This window comes from Alligator mississippiensis, chromosome 3 (assembly GCF_030867095.1).
Source record: "Alligator mississippiensis isolate rAllMis1 chromosome 3, rAllMis1, whole genome shotgun sequence".
Classification (NCBI taxonomy): Eukaryota; Metazoa; Chordata; order Crocodylia; family Alligatoridae; genus Alligator; species Alligator mississippiensis.
Window position 1 is genome coordinate 282,218,873 of NC_081826.1, and position 24,363 is coordinate 282,243,235.

The 24,363-nt window shown below is 50.5% G+C and overlaps 1 protein-coding gene across 2 annotated transcripts in view; it reads left to right on the plus strand.

The window, feature by feature from the left end:
* Window positions 1-24,363, plus strand: part of CCBE1 (collagen and calcium binding EGF domains 1) — a 197,055-nt gene that overhangs the window by 160,505 nt on the left and 12,187 nt on the right. For both annotated transcript variants that reach the window (XM_059725254.1, XM_059725255.1), the window contains exons 7-9: window positions 12,983-13,103; window positions 21,494-21,633; window positions 21,746-21,781. In XM_059725254.1, the coding sequence (XP_059581237.1) occupies window positions 12,983-13,103; window positions 21,494-21,633; window positions 21,746-21,781 (297 nt within the window). The remainder of the gene's footprint in view (window positions 1-12,982; window positions 13,104-21,493; window positions 21,634-21,745; window positions 21,782-24,363) is intronic.

Consider the following 24,363-nt stretch of genomic DNA (forward strand, 5'->3'; position numbering starts at 1 on the left):
ACATTGCATGAGGTAAAGGATGTAGAAAAGGGTGAATCTGCATAAATGAGAATGCTGATGCATGACCTTCAGGGTACACTTGCCTAGTTGAAAGTATAATGTTTAAGAGTGACTACATCAGTGGAAGACTTGTTTATTTTGACTCAAAAACACGTGCCTCCAAATCCATATTTTCAGTGTATACTTATAGGTAAGGGAGCTAGTACAAAGGTGGATAAAAGCCAACTATTAAAAGCCTGGTGTTTTAACAGTATTTGCACTCATGCATAGCTGCTTCTGCCATTGGAATGCATCAACCTTGAGAATCAGACAAGGATGTGCCAGCTGGGGTTAAAGAGAAAGTTGAAAGAATTTCAGTAGAAAATTAAACTGATTTGAAATTACAGTGGGTTTTTTTCAGTATTATTCTAAACTAAGGGTGTTCAATCTCTGGCCTACAGCCCAACGGAGCCACTACATCTGGCCTGCAGGGCTCTCCACAGGTTGGGAAAATTGGCAGTGGGGGGCAGTGGCCATTAATACAGCCACCCTCCTCCATATCAAATTCCCAAACCCCAAGCCTTGCACAGCAGGTTGGAGCTGGACCACTCCTCTCCCTTCCCCCAGGCCCCATGGAGCCTGGTTGGGGTCAGACTGTTCCCTTTGTGCAGCAAGATGGGGCCCACTGCACCCGCCCCAGGTGCTGGATTGGGGCCAGCAGCCAGATCTGGCCCACAGATGAACTGGGCACTGCTCATCCAGCCTGCTGGGCAGAAAAAGTTGAGCATTACTGTTCTACACAATAAGGCAAAATCATTAAATTTTGGCTTTTCATTTCATTTGGTTTTGAAATTTTTAAAATAGAAGAATTGTGGTATGTAATATTTAACATTATATATATCAAGTATATGTTATTTTGGCATTATGAAAACAAAATCATTCACCATTATTGAAATGGATTGCTACAAAGTTTTAGAAAAACAAAAAGTGGGGGAATTTCCATTGTGTGGAAAATATTAAAATTTCAGCTGCTCATTCTGATTTGAAATAAAGCAGTTTTTGAAATGTCAGCATTTCCATATACAGAAATTCTGTTTTCCAGGTAACTTCAGGTAGAAGCAATATTGATTTATTGGGAGTACTAGCAGATAGCAATACTGGCTATAGATAAACAAGTTAAAAATGAGAAGTCTATTCATGGTGTGCCACTACATACTGTTAATTACAGTAAATAAGGTGCTCTGAATGTGTGTGAAGGCTCAGCTGTATCCTCCCCAGTGAGATATGCAGGATTAAATTCTTCACTAAGAATCCTGCTGTCAAATCCTGGTAGGAATTGGAAATGCTGTGGAGCTTTTGAACTACAGCCACAAAAGGACTGTTGCTTAAGGTACCTATATCCAAAATGTACATCTGAAAAACCTGTTGAGCTGAAACCTAACTTTGGCAGCAGCTATTTCCCTGGCCTTCTAGGCTTCTGCCAGATAGTTCTTAGAAAGTGTCTGCAGCTGGTATGTATGGAGCCACCTGCTGACAACCATGAGGAGTTCAGTGCCTATTTCATGTCTGAGCCCCACTGACCACCAAAAACCAGGAGCTTTCCCCACTTGCCTCACTTTAACACCCTGATCCAGGAAGCATTCTTGGACCACACCTCCCAGATCACACACATACTAAACAGAGCCCGAGGAGAAAGTAGTGCCCCAGTGGCCAAAACACTCATCCAGGATGGGAAAGAGCCACATTCAAATATATCTTTCACCAGAGTGTCTTAAACACCAGGGTATAGGGTAGTCTGGGGTAGGTTTCTATTGAGTTTTTTGCTTTACAAGGAATGATTACATATTTGGTGGCCTAGGGAATGAGTATGTACAAGTGATCCTCCTCAAAAAATCCTGTAAACTGGTGGGTAGAGTATTCTTCTGCAAGGGAGGAGACCTGGGTTCACATTCCTTCCAGATGAGAGGGAAACTGAACTGCAGTCTCATCCCAAGGGAAAGTCTTAACCAGTAGGCTATTGAGTAAAAGGACAAGGAGCAATGACACCTCCTTCCATTGTCATATTGAGAGAAAAGATTGGCCTAGAGAAAATAAAAGCTTAGCAAACAGGAATAAAGGTAGTAGAAGCAAGAGCTTTTAATGCTTAGAAAATTGCTAACATTGTCTATACCTAACTGAGCAGAGGTATCAAACATACAGCTCTCAGGCTTTAGTGACCTGTTTGCCTCCTGAGATCCCAGAGGGAATGGGAATTTCATGGTGGGGCCTGCTGCAAAAACCCAGGGCATAGAGGCCTACTGGGGACTTGTCAGCAAAAGGGAGTTAGCTACAGCTACATTAACCCCCATGACCACTGGTGCCACTCAGCCTGCTGCCACTGCATCTGAATCCAGCCTGCAAGGAGCCCTGTGGCCTGGTTCCAGTTAGAAGGGCAGGGTGAGTTTGATACCCCTGCTATAGAGGGTTGTACCACTGATGGTAGATCCAGGAAGCAGGTCTGCTGGGGATTGAGATGAAAATGCCACTGTGGATAAGTCTTCCAGTGGGTCTTAATGCCTCTTTTATCTAATAGTGCAACAGAATGGCCGTACTGACCCTGAACTTTGTACCATACAGGAAAGCCCCAGTGAAACTGGGAGGAGTGGTAAATTGAAAAACTAGACTGGCATATCCTGTATATGAAAATGTAACAAAACCATTAAGCAAGCCAGTGCATGGGATCAGTGCAGTGCAGTGGCTCATGTACAACTGCTCCTCCTGGCATTTCATTATTAGAAATCACCATAACAGATCATTCTAGTCAAGCAATGTCCAATAAGCTAAACTACCATTCCCCTAGGAACTCCTGAAATTTGAAGGAGGCAGCATGAGAATGAATATTTGCTCTTATTTCTAGGACCACTCTTCCCATACAACTTATCCACACAAATCTTTACACACATGTAAAATAGTTCTTTTTGAGGAAAGGTTGAATTTTGACATACGGATGGAGAAAGCAAAGGTCATTTTTGGACAATGATCCCAGTCAAGCTAAAAGGTGGAAAAAAAAAATAGGTCAGTGAGTGCAGTTAATCCCAAAAGGATTATAGTCAGCATTGAAAACACATGGTTTGGCACCAGTTTGTGTGACAGATGCTTTCTAGCCAGCAAATATCAAAGAGCACTGAGCTAGACCATTTGTGGATACCTTTAAGGGTGTTATGTATAAATTCTTACATTGGCCCCTGGATTGCAGGAGGGACCCAGAGGGAACAGCAGGTCAGTAGGCTAAGAAGGCTTTCTGAATAAACAACCTTTATCGTTCTTTAAATTTAACTTCTTGGTCTTTTAAAAATAACACAGACCAGAACTGGGTTATTTGTAATGAATAGTACATGTCTTGGACCCAGCTGACTCAGTGGGGAGGCATGTGTGGATGCTGCTTCTGCAGCTATGTGATTTTTTTTTTTTATTTGCTAAGTTATGTGTTAAGCAGACTTGTTGGCAGCACATGCTATTTTCTGACTTACACAGCAGAAAAGAAGAAACTTTTAGTGCTTGTTCATGTTGATCCTTTGGAATTAAACATAACTATTTATTTCTGCATGGCCATTTTCAAGCTGAAGATTAAAGTGAGATTTGGAGAAGCACTTAAGATGCTTTAAACAATATTTAGATGGATGCCAGGGTTTCTGTCCAAAAATCAATCCAGGAAAACCCTTCCATGAAGACACCTACATTCAATTAAAGCCTCAATGTAGCTTCCTACATATGCACAGAGCCATCCCAACCTGAACAGCCAGGTGCTTTATTCCCAACTAAGCTGTAAAGCAGGGGTGGCCAAAATGGTGGATCCGGCTGACAGGTGGACTCCATTTCCCAGCTGCCCCTGCCTACATCGCTGTGGCCAGTTTCCAGGGTGTGTGGCTAGGTGGGAACTCTTCTGGGGCTGGGCCTGGGATCTTGCAGTAATGCCAGTGTGGCCCGGAGCCAGGGCAGAACCGTGATCCACATGCCCCTGCCTGAGGTCAAAGCTCTGCTCCGACTCCAGACCACATGTTCACTGCTGCAAGATCCAGCCCTGGAGCAGCTCCCCACCCAGCCACATGCCCTGCCAGCACTGCTGGGGTCAGTCTCCACAGAAACCCTGGCCCGCTGCTGTCACGGCCCTGCTGCTCCTGGGGTCTTTATGGAAACCAGCCGCAGTGACATGGGCAGGGGCTGCTGGGAAATGGAGCCTGCTGTGGGCCAGATCCAGCCCGTGGGCTGGACATTGCCTGCCCCTGCTCTAGAGATATCTTGATAAAAGACAAGGAAAGTCCTGAACTCCACCTGTGTTCCCAGAGGGACCTAATCTGTCATCCCACACAGAGCATGCCTCAACAGCATTGAGTTCACTGCAAAACACAGCAGTTCCAGTCAAAGTCAAAGCCAGTGATAGCACAAGAGGTAGTGCATAAAATCTTTTTTTACATAAAAGCATGGTGGTTGGGGCAATGTGAGAGTAGGAGACACAAATTCTTAGCTGAGGGGCTTCTCAGCTGAGAGGATTCACCTGATAGTTCTTGCAAACTTAGAGACTGTCCCAGTCATTTAAGTTTAGAATGGGCTGAGAGGGCCATGCCTTTCCCTTCCTATTGAAGTTGAGCCACTTAGCAGCCAAAAGTACATGTTTTTTGTCAGGAGAAGAAGCTAGAAGTAACCTGTCTCCATAATGTGATGCTCAGAGCACCCAGCTGGGAGTCGGATGGGGAGGCCTAGGTTCTGGTCCTGGCCTGCTCAGTGCCTGTGCTCGGAGTCACCATTTGGAGGTGAACAACTCTCCACACATACTGGGCACATCTACAAGAGAAGCTTTGAGTGCAGTAGACTAGTTCTACTGTGCATTAGCATGGTGGGCAAAACCTGTCCTAATGTGTTAATGCACAGTAGATTTAGTCTACCGCACATTAACATCATAAAAAGATAATTTGTCTGCACTAATGCACAGTAGTGCTGATTACGGCACATTAATTTAGTACCTGTCACTACAGGTACTGACCTTGATGTCATAATTACGGTGCATTAATGAATGTGTAGATGCGCCCACTGTGTAAGGTGTTTAGGCAACTCACCCTGTATTTTTGAATCACTATCCTGAAGCCAGGTGTCGTGACACCTAAGTTGGAGGTGCCTCTTTGAACCTTGATCACGGTTACTGTAATTTAAGTATCATGTGGCATTTATGTCTAATGGGTGGGGCATCTTAAAAGAACTCATAATAGTTGCCAGATTACAAAATTAAATAAAATCTATAGAGAGGAAGTCAATTCACTGGTCACTCAGGTGCAATGACACCTGGGGTGAAATACTCATTCTTTTTCATCTCTGCAATAAAGGCTACATAGCTTCTTAGTCCAGGTGAGATCTGAGGTGGCCAGCATTTTGAATGTCCAGTAGTCACCTATAACAGTCTGGCCTAAAGTGCCAGGGACAAGGAGATGGATACAAGTGGTCCATAGACCTTAGCTTGATGGCTGAGGCCAATGATGATATCCTTGGCATCTGTTAAACAGCTCTTGAAGCTGTTCTGGAGCATTGATTCTATACAGGGATAGAACCAATAGAAGAGTTTCATCAAGTAAATTGCCATTGTCATGTCTGGTACTAGTTAGGTGTTCCCTGAACATTCCCACTCATGTGCAAGCACATCCCTGCTCAGACTACAAGAGAGATCACAGCTCAAGTCAGCCCACTGATCCATATGTGTTATGCATCCTCTCTGTGCCCAGTCCACAGGTGACATGGGTCTTTTACAGCCTCTAGCTACACTGTTCAAGCTGTAACAACTTGTCTGCTTGTCTTTTGGCTTGGTCCTCAGAGGGTGGCACTGATGCTCTCAGCCATCACAACAGCAGGCCATGAATGAATTGATCATAGAAGAGCAGCTGTGTTGATTAAGAAAACAAAAGATAGAACTACAGTGTGTCCAATCCAGATCAAAGATGGTGTCAGAGTGGGTTTCTTAGGAACCATACCAGTCACCTGAACATCAGAGCCATTCAAGTATCTGTACAACCTAAGTATCTGGGGCAACTATGAAATCCCTGCCTATGAAATGTGACCACTCAGACCACCAATCTCACTAGCCAGAGCTGGAATCAGGGCATGTCTTCAGTGGAGAATTAACTCAGGATTGAGCAGCCACACTGCAAAGGCAGAAACTAGTGCATCTAGTTGACTGCATCCATAGCCTTGATTGTTGCACTGTTCCATCTCCCTCTGTCTATTTCTAGTACCAGTCACTGTCCCAGACTTAAAACCATTAATGCTTGTCAAATCCTTGGATCCTCTTCATGAAGATCTAGAGCTATATAAGTAACTGACTTTTTAGTTCCCTGGCAAGCCCAATTTTTTTTTTTAAAGAAAAAAAATCATTTCTGGTCAACCCAAAACTGGAATATTTTGTAATTTTTGGCAAAGCAAAAAGATGTTTTGATTCAGTGTCTCAGTGAGTGAACTCAATATTTTGTCTATTTTATGTCAGCCAAATGCAACCTGAATTGCCCCAAAAGTGCATTTTCAGTGAACTTTTTCTCAGCCCACATGTATATGACAAGTGTGAAGTATTATCATGCCCGGCATTGTGGGCCTTTGGTTTACACCATTGGCAAAAGAGTGTATCTCAGCAACTGATAGAACTACGCAATTTCTGGAAAGCAGTGATTCAGTGAATTCCAAAGGGCTGATGAAAATATTGCCAAATAATGAGAGTCATGCTTTATATTCCAGTGCAAATATGATGTACTCTGACACTAACATAGTAAGCGGGTCGAATTAATTCAGGAGGTCAACAGAGTTACAGCAGGGGTGAAATTACCCTAAGCATCTTTGAAACATTACTTACATTCTGTTTGGCAGAGCAAAATTTCCAGCTTTACTTGTGGCCACTCACTTCAAATCAGTTTCTCTGCCAACTGCAGATCAGTTTCCTGGCTTGAGATCCTATTGGCCTGACACTAGGGAGCTAAAGGATTTTCAGAACATCTTTAAATACAGTACATTGTCAAATGTTATTTAGGCAAATGAGCCTGATGCTTAAGGCATTTCTGCATTTCACATACAGAGTTCACCTCTCTTTAAAGTCCAGCTTTGCTTTGTTTAGTTTGTTTCCTATAGAGTGTCTCCAGAACTCACTTCAGAGTTAAGTCCTACAATCACAGAGTTAACAATGGGCAGAGAGGGAGAGGAAGAGACACAGGGTAGGTTGTATGGCTGTGTGAAGCTTTGGGTTCTGATTCGATTTGGAGGAGATTCAGCCCAACTCAGTGGCCAAATCTCTGAATACGAATTGAATCAGGAGACCAATTAAAAGGTCTGAATCAATTCAGAAAAGATTCGGAGAGCTTTGGCGATTCGGGCAGTCCCTGCTCACCGCTGCAGGGAGTTGGACCTCGACTCCGTGCTGGTAAGTAGGGGGCGTGGGGGGGGGGGGGCTGAAGAAGGGGGGAGAGGAGCATGGAGAGACCCCTGCTAGGCCCCATCCCTTGCCTGCTCCCCCAGCCCCCCCGAGCACCCCCTGACCCCTGTCTGCTCTCCCAGCCCCTCCCCATGGTTGCCCTGCCCACCCCAGCTTCTGGCCCTTTAAAAACAAACCAAAAAACCCCCAGGCTCACCGGCTGCTGCAGTGGCCTTGGGGCTTCAGGGGGGCTCATGGCAGAGCCCCCCATTCAGTGTGGGGCAGTAGGGGGTATCAGGGATTCCCCCCTGCCTGGCAGCAGCCAATGAATGGGGCTTTTTTTTTTTTAAAGGCTGGGAGCTGGGATGGGTGGGGCAGCCATGGGGGCGGGGAGGCTGGGAGAGCGGGCAGGGGTCTGGAGGCTCATGGAAGAGCGCCCCCATGCAGCATGAGGCAGTGGGGGGAAGCGAGGATCACCCCCCAACCTGGCAGTAGCTGGTGAGTGGGAGCTTTTTTTTAAAGAGCCAAGGGCTGGGAGAATGGGCCAGGCAGCCATTGAGAGTGAGCTGGGAATGGGGCCGATTCAGAGATTTGGCTGATTCGGCTGCAGCCAAATCTCCGAATCAGATTCGACCGAATCGATGCAGGACAGTGATTTCAATCACTGAATTGAATCACTGTCCCCCGAATCAGCCAAATCCAAAGCGAATAATAGCCTCTTCGAACAGGCTTAGCAGGCTGGGGAGAAGGAGAATGTTTCCTGATGAGATTGGAGACTTAATAAGTAATCTGGGCCTGGGTCATTCCCTAGGAGTTCCTTTATCTTGCTTCCAGGACCTCCCACACCTATGCAAGCATGGTAGGGGAGATCACTATTCTGTAAAACCTTCCGCTCCTCAGGGGGGAGAGGGATTATCAGTCTCTGGGACAACACCCCCTCTAGGGCCACTTGTCACAAACTAATACAGCTCTGAGTTTTCTTGACCTGCTTTGGGCCTCCTCCATGCCTGCTACCATGTGTTTGTAAGAGGACCCATATAATGGGTGGTCTTCTTGGGGCCATGTTGCTTGAGAGAAGGTTGGACCCTAGATGGGCAAGATTCATGTAAGATTTGTAAAGTGTCTTGTAAAAGTTTGGATTTGATTAGCTATGGTAGTATCACTGGTAGTTTAAGCACGATGGCCCATAAACATCCATATGCCCATCTGTGGAACTCAATCCATAGTGTGACTCCATCAAAGTCAAAGGTACACCAGGGCTGATGTTAGTCAATTAATTAAGGTGACTGGGAGCAGGATTTGGGTTAATGCATTTTTTTTTTTATTATTGTCTCACCCACAGTGTTTACTCTGAAAGCCGTTTGTCAAAACAGGCAGCTGGGAAGATTTTCCTTTAATTATCTATTGCCACTTGTCCTAATGCTGTTACAGAAATGGAGAGTGATATCCAGCCCAAGTTCCAGTAGGCAAGCTGTATCTGCCAAAGATAGAGGGCTCAAAATGACCCCTAAGTGACAGAAGAAAATGCAGAGTAAAGCAAACTTAAATAATTGTTGTTTAGAATTTGCACTAGCTCCCAGAGGTGCCCCGTGGAAGTGAGGTTCCATCATTCCAGATACAGCCTCAAAGAATTTGCAATCTAAGGCAGCAAGCAGCATTCAGAAGGCTAAGAAAGGAGACTCTCGGGTATAAACACCCAAATTTGCTGACTGGAGGCAATTTTGCATCTACACAGTCTTTAAAATCCTTTTCAATCAAACGCTGGTTTCAAAATTAGATTAATGTGACTTAGATATGGGTAGCCTCTACCAAGCTGAAGATAGGGCACAAAAAGATTTTTGCTTTGACCTCTGCAGCCTTCATCAATCAAAGGAATAAGTGTCTTGCATGTGACTAATTAGCACAGGCTTAGATGAGATCAGTCACTAAAGGATCAAGCAGGGAAAATAAAAGGCAGAATGAGTACAATTGGTGCATTGTCATCATATGAGATAATTTTCATGCAATTGATGGGGAGAGGGTTTTACCAGCTAGCCAAACTAGACACAGCATGGATAGAGAAGGCTGTGTTGTTGCAGTAGGAATGCTGAGGAGCACTGCACCTGAAGCACGACACCCGATGGAATATGGAGTACTTGAGGCCCTGTGACATTATGCCCCTTTATGAATCCATGCTGCATCCAAATCTTGAATACTGTGCCCAATTCTGGTCCCCACACCTCAAAAAAGATTATAGAAGAACTAGAGAAGGTATAGAGAAGGGCAACAAGGATGGAAGGGCTCCTGTATAAGTTGAAACTAAAGAGACTAGGCCTATTCAGTTTAGAAAAAGGGATGCTTGAGGCAGGACATGATAAAGGTTTACAAAATGCTAAATGGTGAAGAGAAACTACATATGGATTTATTGTTTACTATCTCAGTTTATTACTATTACTTTTCTTATTACTATGTCTATTATTACTATTATTTTATTATTTCTATTATATACCATCTTTCATAATACAAGAAGTAGGGGCCATAACATGAAGCAACTAGGTAGCAAGTTTAAAGCTAACAAAAGGAAGTTCTCCACACAGCATACAACTAAAGTTAAAGAAAAATGTTAGCAACTTCACTGGAAAACAACTACTGCAAAAATATGCAGGCTCATTGCCATACAATGTTGTGCAAGCTGACAGCTGAGATGGATTCAAAACTGGTTTGGACAGATTCTTGGAGGAAAGGGGCATCAGTATGAGGAACTGAGCATGGGAGTGAGTGGGCATAGCCTCTGTGTCAGAACTTCGTAGACCTTAAATGCTGGAGGCTGCAAGTGAGAGAGGAAGAATGGGGAAAAAAACCCTTTATGATCCCCAGTTCACTCTTCCTTCCAGCCTCCACTCTCTGCCACTCTGTGACGCATGATACTGGGCAAGATGGACCTATGATCTGACCCAGCAAATGGTAGTTCTTATGTTTTTACGTACATACTGGGCGCGTCTATATGAGTTGCTAACTGTGCAGTAGCCTAATAACACTGCGCAGTAGCGTGTCAGGCAAAAACATGCTAATATGCTACTGCACTGTTAGCTTCTGTAAAAACCCATGCACTAGTACTGCACAGTAGCGTGAGGTAACCAAGTACTAGACTTAATGCACAGTGACTATGAATGTGTAGATGTACTAACTGTGATATACTGCCCTGTCCTTTACTTTTGGAGACCTGACCAGTGGTGCAACTCCTGCACAAAGCAAGCTTTTGTGAATTCACTTTTTCCATTGTGAACTCCTCAGTATTTACATCTATTCTTTTTTTCCTGTCTAGGAAGCACATAGCACATTGTGGGTGAAGGCACAGACGCACAATAAAAATAATATGCAATTTGAACCACTTTCCAGTGTTAGTTGGACTCTAGGAAGACTGAGTAAGATCAGATGTTAAGGAAAGATCCAGAGAGGCACTCTAGGTGTCTCTAATGGTACTTAGGTGCCAAAATCCAAAAGAGTACTTTAGGAAACTCTTGCTCAGTAGGCATCTCTACTTGGAAGTACCTAGATTTATTGGTGTCTCCATCTTGGATGGCAGAATTCCCTGGACACTTAAACTCAGGCTCTGATACATGCACACAGTAGGTGGGTATCTAACTCCTGCCTAGATTCTCTTGCAATGTAAGTTACCGAAGAGGCCCAATCTATTAGGTGCGCTCTGAGAAGGCCTCCCACATGTCAACAACATGGAGGTCACTACAAAGTCTGTTACTTCCTTTCTGAAACATGGTGGAGGTGTCCCTGCTGCTAGCTTTTGCTTAATAGACTAGTGTTTAGAGCACTCACTCACTGTAAAATTGGGAAACCTTAGCCTTGGGCACTTATCAACCTGAGAGGAATCCAGCCCATGACTGAAACTTCCTGGGGATAGAGCAGTATGGGCTAGTATCCCTCCTATGCAAACTGGGGCTCTGTGCTGCAAAAATGCAGAAATCCTAAGGCCAGAAAAAGAGCAAGCAAGCCTGCTTATCTTCATGGATAGAGCACACAGCAGAGAGAGAGGAGTCCCTAATTTCAGTCTCTGCTCTCAGGACTGTTTATATATTTCAAATTGGATAGTCACTGGAATTAAATCAGAATTAATGGACAGGCCCAGAATGAGGGCCTTCCTCCTCATTGCTGAGTGTCCTATTCCCTAGACTACAAAGTCAGCCCCCCTTTGTTTGCTCTTCTTTGATGACTTTTGAATTCATAGTGGAAGAGTGACTGAGCTCCAGAGGTCTCCTAGACTCGTCTATATGCCAGTGGTTAGGGTAGTCTCCCGGGAGGTGAGAGTTTTAACTTTTTTCCCAATGGCATGCTGGCAGCAGCACCAGATAGCAGCAGGAGGGGGCTCACTACATTCCCTTCCTCCTCCCACCAATTCCCACCTGAGGACTTCATGGCATATTGTCCCTGAAGTCCACTCTCCCTCCCTAAAATTCTTCCCATAGGTTTGTGTAGGATAGGCCTGGCCCTTTGAAAAGGCTGTGGAAGCCTAATGAAAGGAAAAGGCTTAACACCAACAATGGTGGCTGTCAACGTACATGGGACAAGGCGTGCCCTGGCTGCTCAGCCATTTTGCCTGGCCACCGAGAGGGCTCCAGCACCAGCAGCACTAGGGCAGCATGGTTACTGCTTCTAGTGCAGCCTGCACTTTAGAACTGTTTGCAAGGTTGACACTTGATGTGACAGGAGTGGAGAAAGAAAGGGATCGATGGTGCTGAAGGAACTTGCTCATCTCAGCATTGGATGGTCCTGGCTTCAGGTCATATGTTATACTGAGCAACAGACTTTCCAGTCATTTGCATGTGACACCAGACAGCAGCAGAGACAGAAACACAGAGCTCTGGGGACCTCACAGCCTCACATATGCAGGTACAGAGAAGGAGGAAACCATCTACATTAATATGTATTTAAATGAATTAGTGATGTGCAGTAAGGGGGCATTTCAGGAGAGACTGTTCAGAAATGGGGGAAAAACACGTACATTGATGGATAAATTAATAGCATAACAATTATTGACCATCAGTTCAGAGTCACCTGAGAGTATGGGGAAGACCTACAGGAAGCACACAATGGTTGTTGGTTGATAGGGAATAATTTCAGTGACAAGTCTCCAAAGATATTTCAGGTGTTTGGAGCTGTCAAGCTACACACTTTTCTTCTAAGTTTTATTGTAGTAACTCTCTCCTTCCCTACTGCTTGTTAAGATCACTTTTTTGTGTGTGCTGTTTAAATTAAACCTGGTTCCTCCAATGCATGGGTTCATAAACACAGCATACTCCTCATACAGAGCCCCAGCATCCTTGGTGCTCCCCACCTTAGTATCACTGTCTGGTCTTATGCAGTCCATTGCAGAGCCCATGTCTTTAGGTTTGTACAGTACCAGGCACAAAGGATACCCTGTCCTGACTGGGGCCTTCAGAAAGGATTTCTTTGAGACAAATGTTGATTATAGTAATCATAATGGAGTTTGCACGCGACCCGATATTTAGATTACCACACAGTTTGTTTACAGAAAAATTTAATGAGGAATTCATTGATTCTATGAAACTCTAATGCTTTTTTCCCCTTCAGGTTGCTTTGCTACCAAACAATGCTGGTGACCTTAGCAAACACATCACTGGTGAAAAGGTGCTTGCTTCCAATGCCTACATACCAGGCCCACCTGGCCAGCCAGGGCACCGAGGCCCTCCAGGTAAGACACAAGCTAGGAAAAACAAAGTGTAATGAAATAGCAGCCTCAATAAAAAAAATCCTATCCCTTTCCATTGAATATGGTCCAATGTGCAATACTTATCTCTTCAAAATGGATGTCTTACTGTTCTCAGCCTTTACCAACCCATGACATCCTAATCTTTCTCATTTTCTCTTCATCAAACATTTCCTTACCCATGAATGTTATATTTCCATCTCTCCCACATCTTGTCTTTTTTAGTTGCCAGTTCTCATTTTTCTAACTCAATCTGAAACATTCCTCATTTCTTTTTTTTAACTATATTTATTGTTGAATCCACCTCATCAAGTAACAAATTTCATTTCATTGCAGAAATGCCTGGTATTTCAGCCTATTGTCATTAAACAAGGAAAAATGCTTTCTGTTTTCAGAGATTTGTGCAAACTTATTTTTCTCCATGCTAAGACTCTGATTGAAACGTGCTGCTTATTATCTTAAAATCATTCTGTTAGGTCTGACTCCCTGTACTTCTATCATCTAGTCTCTCAATGACCTGAGCTGTCCAAGGTACTGTAGAGTTGTGTTTTTGTACTTGAAAAACATGTCTCCTAATCTCCTGGGCCGTTAGCAAGCAGACACAATGAGATTTTTCTATGAGAATATATCTTAATTTGTTATTTGTACAGTAAATGTCAATCTGGGTTATTTGGCTTACAGTTATTGGATGAGTTTGCCTCTTAAGGTGCATCCACACATGCAAGCACATGCGCTTGCAGCAACTCAAATAGAAGTGGTGCAAATTTGAGCCAGGGCTTTTTGCCTTAGTGCACATGCTCGGACATGTACTTTGTAGTGGAGTGAATTGTGCCACTTGGGGCAAAATAACCCTGCCTGTGGCTCCTCCCAGATCTGCAGCCAGGGGGGAGCTAGAGCCTGGGGCCAGCACCTGTGCTGTCCCCAGCACTATAAAAAGCTGCCCTGTCCTGCCCCATCAGTACAAAAAGCTGGCCTGACAAGTAGCTCAGGGCTACTCACTATTAGGTGCTTCTGGGGCCCAGCTAATTGGTACCTGGGCACACTACCCCTTGTGCCAGCTGGACTGCTGCAGCAGCCCTGAGAGTTCCCTGCACCCTTTACCCACTGCAGCAGTCTGGCAGTGAGGGCTGCTGCCTGGCTGTGACCTGCTGCGCACCCGCCAGACCTGGATGAGGCATCTGCCCCTCTGGGTCAGCTGCCAGTGGGCTGTGGCTGCAGAATTGGCCTTCGTGTGGCACTACTGCTATGTGTGTCCCTGCCCAGCCACCTGGGCAGCTATCGCCCGGAAGATGTTCTGGGTGTAGTGGCCTGCTTTGAGCTGTCAAAGCATGTCCTCCTGGCCCCATTTGTCCAGGAGGTCAGCCACAGCCAGCTGGGTCCAAGGTGCCAGCTCTGAGCAGGCAGGGTCCTGCCACTGACCTCCCTAGCAGGAATTCTGGTGTTCCCTATTGGAAAACTGAAAAATCCCTGATAAAAAAAATCCCAAAGCCACTCTGTTAGATATCCTAAGATCCACGTTGTTCCACAATTAAAACAAAAGACCACAATTGAGAGAGAGAGAGTGAGACAGAGAGACAGTGATCAGTTGGGCAAAGTTTTATTGATATATCTGCAGTGTTAAAACAGTTTGGAAGACTACCAGTGTCTCTATTATCATAATAAAGTGAACTCTAAATACATGTTTCATGAATTCATGAATACATAACTATATATTTTGCTGCCCCCCAACAGGGACTACGAGCCCCCCCCCCCCCCACAGGGGCTACCCCACCCCCCTACAGGGCCCACATGCCCCCTCCAGCCGCACTTGCTCCCCAAGCCCCCTGGATTGCTGCCCTGCCTGGCTCCATCCCCCGCTGGCTCCTGCAGTCCCCCCGATGGCTGCCCCACCCAGCCCCACCAAATCCCCCAATGGGTGCCCTCCCAACCCCATCCCCCACTTGCACCCTCAGCCCCCCATGGCTGCCCCAACCCCAGCCTCTGGCACTTAAAGAAAGAAAGAAAGAAAGAAAGAAAGAAAGAAAGAAAGAAAGACTTTGACTTTTAAGAGACCTTTATTCCCCGGAGGGTGATGACTCGGAGCCAGTCAAAAGCATGTACAAGGACGCCCAAAGCTCTGGGCCTCGTGGACAAGGCCTGGGCTCATGGCCTGCAAGGCCTGCCCGTACACGCTAGACAAAAAAACACCAACCAACACAACAAACATAAGGACTATTTACAGTATTTACAGTTCTGCCAGCAGGGATACCCATGGAGGCCTCCGGGGTCGACCCGCACGAGCAAAAGTCCAGGGCCTCGGCCCGCTCGACGCGTCTCTGCGGCTTGAGCAGCCGGTGGCATCACAGAGCGAGGATCAGGCGTCCCGCCTCGACCCGGCACAGCACCCCCTCGAGGGCCCAGCGCTCCTCAAAGGCGGGCACCGTCCGCCGGAGGACAGCGTGCTCAAACTCGAGCGAGAGGCGGGCCCGCACCAGCAGGCGGAAGAGCTGCAGGGCGTCGACCATCCCGGTGCCGCTGAGCTGGTTTCGCCGGCTCTTCAGGGTGGCCATCTTGGCCTGGCCCAGCAGGAAGTTGGCCAGGCTGACCGTGGCCCGCTCGGCCGCCCGGTACGGAAAGGAGTGGACGTAGGCGTCTTCGGAGAGGTCTCGGCCCAGTACCCGAAGCAGTGCGCCCAGGGCGGCAAAGAGAGGCTGCAGCCGGGGGCAGTCGAGGAAGGCGTGGAAAATGTCCTCGTCCAGCACCCCCGGGCAGAAGGGGCAGGCCGCCGAGGCCGCTGGCTCCAAGTGACGCACAAAGGTGCCGGTGGCCAGGATGCCGTGCACGAGCCGCCACTGCAGGTCGCCGGTCTTCTTGGCGATGGGCGCCTTATACAGCGTGCGCCACGCCGGGGTCCCGGGCCGCGCCAGGCGCCGCCGCCACGCAGTGTCAGGGCGGCCGGCCAGCACCTGGGCGTGCCGGGTGCGCACCACCCACATGTAGAGGCCCTTGCGGGGCAGGGTGCCAAAAGGGCAGCCCGTATTGCTGCTGGGGGGCACCGGGAGCCTGAGCAGCGTGTTGGGCCGCTCGGCCAGCTCGCCGGGTACCGCTGGGATGACGGGTAGCGGTGGGAAGGCGTCTTCTGCGGCGTCTGCGGTGGGGAGGGGCCGGCGAGTCTGGAGATGGGCTTCCAGGGCGGTCGCTGCCTCCGTTGGGAGGGCGGCCCTAACGGCCTGCAGAAGCCGCCCCGCGGTGCGGACGGAGCGCATCGCCAGCCGGGCAGCCAGGGCCTCGGGTGACAGCCAGTCCGACCGAGCGGGGTCCAGGAGGTGCTCCAGGTGGGTGGAGCGCGCCTCGACGAGAGCTGCCGTGAGGCTGGCGGAGGCCAGGCTCGGCACGACACGGTGCAGGGCCGGGTTGTGGACCAAGGGCTCTCGAAGGAGCTGCGGGAACCGCAGGTGCCTGGCCTGGGGACAGAGATGGAAGGCCGCCCGCCAGGCCCGCACCATGCTGCGGTAGAACGGGGGAAGGACCGCCCCGTTCAGGAAGGTGAGGTCCAGTTGAAACAGCTCCCGGTCAAAGCCGAGGCCCCCCACTCGCCGCAGGAATCGGCACGCCAGCTGTCGCCACGGGAGGTGGCCTTCGGTGTACAGGAGCCGCTGGAGGGCCTGCAGCCGATAGGCGGCCACCCTGCTGGCCAGATCGATCAGGCCCTGGCCCCCCTTGCCGGTGGGCAGGTAGAGGGCAGCTCGTGGGAGCCAGTGGCGTCCGTCCCACAGGAAATCGACCAGGAGCCGCTGCAGTCGCTCCAGTAGCTCCGGCGGAGGGTCCAGCACCGCGCAGCGGTGCCACAGGGTCGCCGAAAGAAAGACTTTGACTTTTAAGAGACCTTTATTCCCCGGAGGGTGATGACTCGGAGCCAGTCAAAAGCATGTACAAAGACGCCCGAAGCTCTGGGCCTCATGTACAAGGCCTGGGCTCGTGGCCTGCAAGGCCTGCCCGTACACGCTAGACAAAAAAAAAACAACCAACACAACGAACATAAGGACTATTTACAGTATTTACAGTTCTGCCAGCAGGGACACCCATGGAGGCCTCCGGGGTCGACCCGCACGAGCAAAAGTCCAGGGCCTCGGCCCGCTCGACGCGTCTCTGCGGCTTGAGCAGCCGGTGGCATCACAGAGCGAGGATCAGGCGTCCCGCCTCGACCCGGCACAGCACCCCCTCGAGGGCCCAGCGCTCCTCAAAGGCGGGCACCGTCCGCCGGAGGACAGCGTGCTCAAACTCGAGCGAGAGGCGGGCCCGCACCAACAGGCGGAAGAGCTGCAGGGCGTCGACCATCCCGGTGCCGCTGAGCTGGTTTCGCCGGCTCTTCAGGGTGGCCATCTTGGCCTGGCCCAGCAGGAAGTTGGCCAGGCTGACCGTGGCCCGCTCGGCCGCCCGGTACGGAAAGGAGTGGACGTAAGCGTCTTCGGAGAGGTCTCGGCCCAGTACCCGAAGCAGTGCGCCCAGGGCGGCAAAGAGAGGCTGCAGCCGGGGGCAGTCGAGGAACGCGTGGAAAATGTCCTCGTCCAGCACCCCCGGGCAGAAGGGGCAGGCCGCCGAGGCCGCTGGCTCCAAGTGACGCACAAAGGTGCCGGTGGCCAGGATGCCGTGCACGAGCCGCCACTGCAGGTCGCCGGTCTTCTTGGCGATGGGCGCCTTATACAGCGTGCGCCACGCCGGGGTCCCGGGCCACGCCAGGCGCTGCCGCCACGCGGTGTCCGGGCGGCCGGCGAGCACCTGGGCATGCCGGGTGCGCACCACCCACATGTAGAGGCCCTTGCGGGGCAGGGTGCCAAAAGGGCAGCCCGTATTGCTGCTGGGGGGCACCGGGAGCCTGAGCAGCGTGTTGGGCCGCTCGGCCAGCTCGCCGGGTACCGCTGGGATGACGGGTAGCGGTGGGAAGGCGTCTTCTGCGGCGTCTGCGGTGGGGAGGGGCCGGCGAGTCTGGAGATGGGCTTCCAGGGCGGTCGCTGCCTCCGTCGGGAGCGCGGCCCTAACGGCCCGCAGAAGCCGCCCCGCGGTGCGGACGGAGCGCATCGCCAGCCGGGCAGCCAGGGCCTCGGGTGACAGCCAGTCCGACCGAGCGGGGTCCAGGAGGTGCTCCAGGCGGGTGGAGCGCGCCTTGACGAGAGCTGCCGTGAGGCTGGCGGAGGCCAGGCTCGGCACGACACGGTGCAGGGCCGGGTTGTGGACCAAGGGCTCTCGAAGGAGCTGCGGGAACCGCAGGTGCCTGGCCTGGGGACAGAGATGGAAGGCCGCCCGCCAGGCCCGCACCACGCTGCGGTAGAACGGGGGAAGGACCGCCCCGTTCAGGAAGGTGAGGTCCAGTTGAAACAGCTCCCGGTCAAAGCCGAGGCCCCCCACTCGCCGCAGGAATCGGCACGCCAGCTGTCGCCACGGGAGGTGGCCCTCGGTGTACAGGAGCCGCTGGAGGGCCTGCAGCCGATAGGCGGCCACCCTGCTGGCCAGATCGATCAGGCCCTGGCCCCCCTTGCCGGTGGGCAGGTAGAGGGCAGCTTGTGGGAGCCAGTGGCGTCCGTCCCACAGGAAATCGACCAGGAGCCACTGCAGTCGCTCCAGTAGCTCCAGCGGAGGGTCCAGCACCGCGCAGCGGTGCCACAGGGTCGCCGAAAGAAAGACTTTTGACTTTTAAGAGACCTTTATTCCCCGGAGGGTGATGACTCGGAGCCAGTCAAAAGCATGTACAAGGATGCCCCAAGCTCTGGGCCTCATGGACAAGGCCTGGGCTCGTGGCCTGCAAGGCCTGCCCGTACACTCTAGACAAAAAAAAACCAACCAACACAACGAAACTTAAGGACTATTTACAGTATTTACAGTTGTGCCAGCAGGGACACCCATGGAGGCCTCCGGGGTCGACCCGCACGAGCAAAAGTCCAGGGCCTCGGCCCGCTTGACGCGTCTCTGCGGCTTGAGCAGCCGGTGGCATCACAGAGCGAGGATCAGGCGTCCCGCCTCGACCCGGCACAGCACCCCCTCGAGGGCCCAGCGCTCCTCAAAGGCGGGCACCGTCCGCCGGAGGACAGCGTGCTCAAACTCGAGCGAGAGGCGGGCCCGCACCAGCAGGCGGAAGAGCTGCAGGGCGTCGACCATCCCGGTGCCGCTGAGCTGGTTTCGCCGGCTCTTCAGGGTGGCCATCTTGGCCTGGCCCAGCAGGAAGTTGGCCAGGCTGACCGTGGCCCGCTCGGCCGCCCGGTATGGAAAGGAGTGGACGTAGGCGTCTTCGGAGAGGTCTCGGCCCAGTACCCGAAGCAGTGCGCCCAGGGCGGCAAAGAGAGGCTGCAGCCGGGGGCAGTCGAGGAAGGCGTGGAAAATGTCCTCGTCCAGCACCCCCGGGCAGAAGGGGCAGGCCGCCGAGGCCGCCGGGTCCAAGTGACGCACAAAGGTGCCGGTGGCTAGGATGCCGTGCACGAGCCGCCACTGCAGGTCGCCGGTCTTCTTGGCGATGGGCGCCTTATACAGCGTGCGCCACGCCGGGGTCCCGGGCCGCGCCAGGCGCCGCCGCCACGCGGTGTCAGGGCGGCCGGCGAGCACCTGGGCGTGCCGGGTGCGCACCACCCACATGTAGAGGCCCTTGCGGGGCAGGGTGCCAAAAGGGCAGCCCGTATTGCTGCTGGGGGGCACCGGGAGCCTGAGCAGCGTGTTGGGCCGCTCGGCCAGCTCGCCGGGTACCGCTGGGATGACGGGTAGCGGTGGGAAGGCGTCTTCTGCGGCGTCTGCGGCGGGGAGGGGCCGGCGAGTCTGGAGATGGGCTTCCAGGGCGGTCGCTGCCTCCGTCGGGAGGGCGGCCCTAACGGCCCGCAGAAGCCGCCCCGCGGTGCGGACGGAGCGCATCGCCAGCCGGGCAGCCAGGGCCTCGGGTGACAGCCAGTCCGACCGAGCGGGGTCCAGGAGGTGCTCCAGGCGGGTGGAGCGCGCCTCGACGAGAGCTGCCGTGAGGCTGGCAGAGGCCAGGCTCGGCACGACACGGTGCAGGGCCGGGTTGTGGACCAAGGGCTCTCGAAGGAGCTGCGGGAACCGCAGGTGCCTGGCCTGGGGACAGAGATGGAAGGCCGCCCGCCAGGCCCGCACCACGCTGCGGTAGAACGGGGGAAGGACCGCCCCGTTCAGGAAGGTGAGGTCCAGTTGAAACAGCTCCCGGTCAAAGCCGAGGCCCCCCACTCGCCGCAGGAATCGGCACGCCAGCTGTCGCCACGGGAGGTGGCCCTCGGTGTACAGGAGCCGCTGGAGGGCCTGCAGCCGATAGGCGGCCACCCTGCTGGCCAGATCGATCAGGCCCTGGCCCCCCTTGCCGGTGGGCAGGTAGAGGGCAGCTTGTGGGAGCCAGTGGCGTCCGTCCCACAGGAAATCGACCAGGAGCCACTGCAGTCGCTCCAGTAGCTCCAGCGGAGGGTCCAGCACCGCGCAGCGGTGCCACAGGGTCGCCGAAAGAAAGAAAGAAAGAAAGAACGCTTCACGAATTGAAAGAAAGAAAGCTGCTACTTGCTGGGGTTTGAGATGCTGCAAGAAGCATGTGCAGGCTCATCTGAACATGCCCTTAGTGGCTACACTAGATATGTTGTTATTGGACTCAGGTTCTCTTTGATACAGAGTGAGGGAGCTGTATAACAGAGCTACGTTCACGACTAGAAATAAAATGGCTGAACTTTGGGCTAACAATAGAGAGGAAAGCAATAGAAAATTGACCAGCATTCACATTACTGTTCAGGAAAGAAATCAGAAGTGAGAAGGGTGGTAGGTAGTTACTGTGAGATATGTGAATGTGGTAAATCTGTATGTATGAATCTTAAATTACTTTCTGTTACTTTTTGGTGAATCAGCTCATATCAATGGATGCAGAGTTTACTTTGTGTTTCAATTTATTCTGTGCCTGTCCGAGAAATATTACTAATTGCTAATTAGAAGGCAGTTCAGTTAGTTGCCTTGAATCCAACATTTCTACAAGTTGCCTGAAGCTTCCTTTTTCACAAGAGTATTTCCTTAGTCCATTCGGCTGTACGTTTTGGGTTATTGTTTATACAACCCTGCTCTTTTTATTCCCCATTCTTGATTTCCCTAACCAGCCTGATGGTTGCAAATTGGGCATTCATAAGGTTAAGTAAAATTTGAGGTACTGGGGAAGTCAAGAGCATTGATATTGCTCTGACCATTGTTCTTACAACGGTCTCCAGAGTATACTGCTTTTGGGGAATTATTGCAGCTAATTAGCCAGGCATTCCCTAAAATAAAGGAAATGGAATGGATTCGCAAAATTGTAATCTCTGCTGCTCAATCTGATGTTCTAATCAAAGTATTTAGCTGGGTAGTAACCTTCACTCGGCCTTTTTGGATTACAGGAGCCCCAGGACCAAAGGGAAGCCAAGGATTTCCTGGATCACCTGGACCGCCAGGTGAACCAGGTCCTCGAGGATCAATGGGCCCCATTGGACCATCTCCTGACATATCACATATTAAGCAGGGCAGACGAGGCCCGATGGTCAGTATTTTACCTTCCTGACAAAAATGTGTAGTGTCCATTTCTCCTGCCTCCCATCCCTCCCCTTTCCACATGCAACTCATTAGAACCCTGTGCGTATTGTTCCTTGCAGGGTCCACCAGGAGCACCAGGGAGAGATGGCAGCAAGGTGAGCAGAGAAGTATTGTTCCCTTCCTGAATATGTGCATGTGCTCATTCAGTGTTACTCCTCTCTGTCTGGTCCTATAGACAGTTTCTTCTGAATGCTGTGATAATTTTTTTCTCCTGCTGATTTGAGGATGGCATGGAATCTTTCAGAATCTGCACTTCTGATTTGTCTGCTTGCACATGAATTTCAAGCTTTTTAGATACTCCTTCAAGATGTTCCACACATTTGCCTTGTACTTTTGATACTCTCACTTCAGGTGCTCTGCAGAAGCCTACCTGTTAGCTGTTACTTGTGCCTGTTCCCCTTATTCTCTGTTTTGGACTTGTATTTATGTTTCTTTAGTCTGGAGAATGCTTCTCCTTTCATATGGCAAGTACTTCCCTTGCTTTCTCTATATCCCTCAGTAAATATCTTTCTACAAAGTGAAGTACTCTGAAATGCCTTCTGTGCTCCTTCCCATTTCACTTGATAGATCTTCAATTGGCATTACACTAGGTATGACTTCACCTAATCTAGTAGAGAATTACCCTAAGAGTCAGGAATAAGCCTTTCTCAGTGTCACTTAAACTGCTTTTTTCATTAGTGGACTCCTCTGGAAATTTTGAATGGAGGTTTGGACCCCTTTGAATTATAAGTGTGGATATTCACATACTTCTGATTGATCATAGTTGTCTTTTGCATACCCCTTCGACATAGTCTGCAAACCCGCAGGGGTCTGCAGACCATGGGTTTAAAACCACTGACTTAGGCTATTTTAGGTAGCATCTGTCTATTTCTGTCCTGAGGTGGTGTTGACTTCCACATGAGAACCAAGAAAGGTTTAAAGAGCTAGCCCACCACAGTTAAGTACTCATAAGACTTAAGTTTTTAATAGCAAATTCAATAACAAAATACAGAAAATATATAAATGACTAAATAGTTCAGATAAGCCATATCACATAGATTCATAGATGTTAGGGTCGGAAGGGACCTCAATAGATCATCAAGTCCGACCCCCTGCATAAGCAGGAAAGAGTGCTGGGTCTAGATGACCCCAGCTGGATGTTCATCTAACCTCCTCTTGAAGACCCCCAGGGTAGGGGAGAGCACCACCTTCCTTGGGAGCCGTTCCAGACCTTGGCCACTCGAACTGTGAAGAAGTTCTTCCTTATATCCAGTCTAAATCTGCTCTCTACTAGCTTGTGGCCATTGTTTCTTGTAACCCCCGGGGGCGCCTTGGTGAATAAATCCTCACCAATTCCCTTCTGTGCCCCCGTGATGAACTTATAGGCAGCCACAAGGTCGCCTCTCAACCTTCTCTTGCGGAGGCTGAAAAGGTCCAGTTTCTCTAGTCTCTCCTCGTAGGGCTTGGTCTGCAGGCCCTTGACCATACGAGTTGCCCTTCGCTGTACCCTCTCCAGGTTATCCGCATCCTTCTTGAAGTGTGGTGCCCAGAATTGCACGCAGTACTCCAACTGCGGTCTGACCAACGCCCTATAGAGGGGAAGTATCACCTCCCTGGACCTATTTGTCATGCATCTGCTGATGCACGATAAAGTGCCATTGGCTTTTCTGATGGCTTCGTCACACTGCCGGCTCATGTTCATCTTGGAGTCCACTAGGACTCCAAGATCCCTTTCCACCTCTGTGCCACCCAGCAGGTCATTCCCTAGGCTGTAGGTGTGCTGGACATTTTTCCTCCCTAGGTGCAGCACTTTGCATTTCTCCTTGTTGAACTGCATCCTGTTGTTTTCTGCCCACTTGTCCAACCTATACAGGTCTGCCAGCAGCTGTTCCCTGCCCTCCGGCGTGTCCACTTCTCCCCATAGCTTTGTGTCATCTGCAAACTTGGACAGAGTACATTTCACTCCCACGTCCAAGTCGCTGATGAAGACATTAAAGAGTATCGGTCCAAGGACCGAGCCCTGCGGGACCCCACTGCCCACACCCTTCCAGGTCAAGACCGACCCATCTACCACGACTCTTTGGGTGCGACCCTCTAGCCAATTCGCCGCCCACCGGACTGTGCAGTCATCCACATCACAGCCTCTTAACTTGTTCACCAGTATGGGGTGGGATACCGTATCGAAGGCCTTCCTGAAGTCTAACTATACGACATCTACCCCTCCTCCTGTGTCCAGGCGTTTCGTAACCTGGTCATAGAAAGAGACTAGGTTGGTCAGGCACGATCTGCCCGCCACAAACCCATGCTGGTTTCCCCTCAGCATAATTTGCCCTGCCGGGCTCTCACAAATGTGAGCCTTGATAATTTTTTCAAATACTTTACCAAGGATGGAGGTGAGACTGACCGGCCTATAGTTGCCCGGGTCCTCCTTCCTCCCCTTTTTGAAAATGGGGACCACGTGAGCCCTTTTCCAGTCCTCCGGGACTTGGCCCGTGCGCCACGAGCATTCGAATATTCCCGCCAGTGGCTGTGCAACGACGTCGGCCAGTGCCTTCAGCACCCTCGGATGGAGCCCATCCGGGCCTGCCGACTTAAAGGCATCCAGTTCTTCCAAGTGACTCTGCACCATCTCAGGGTCTACGCATGGAAGTCTGGTGCCTTGCTGCTGCCTCTCTACAACCCCAGTGAGAGACTTGTC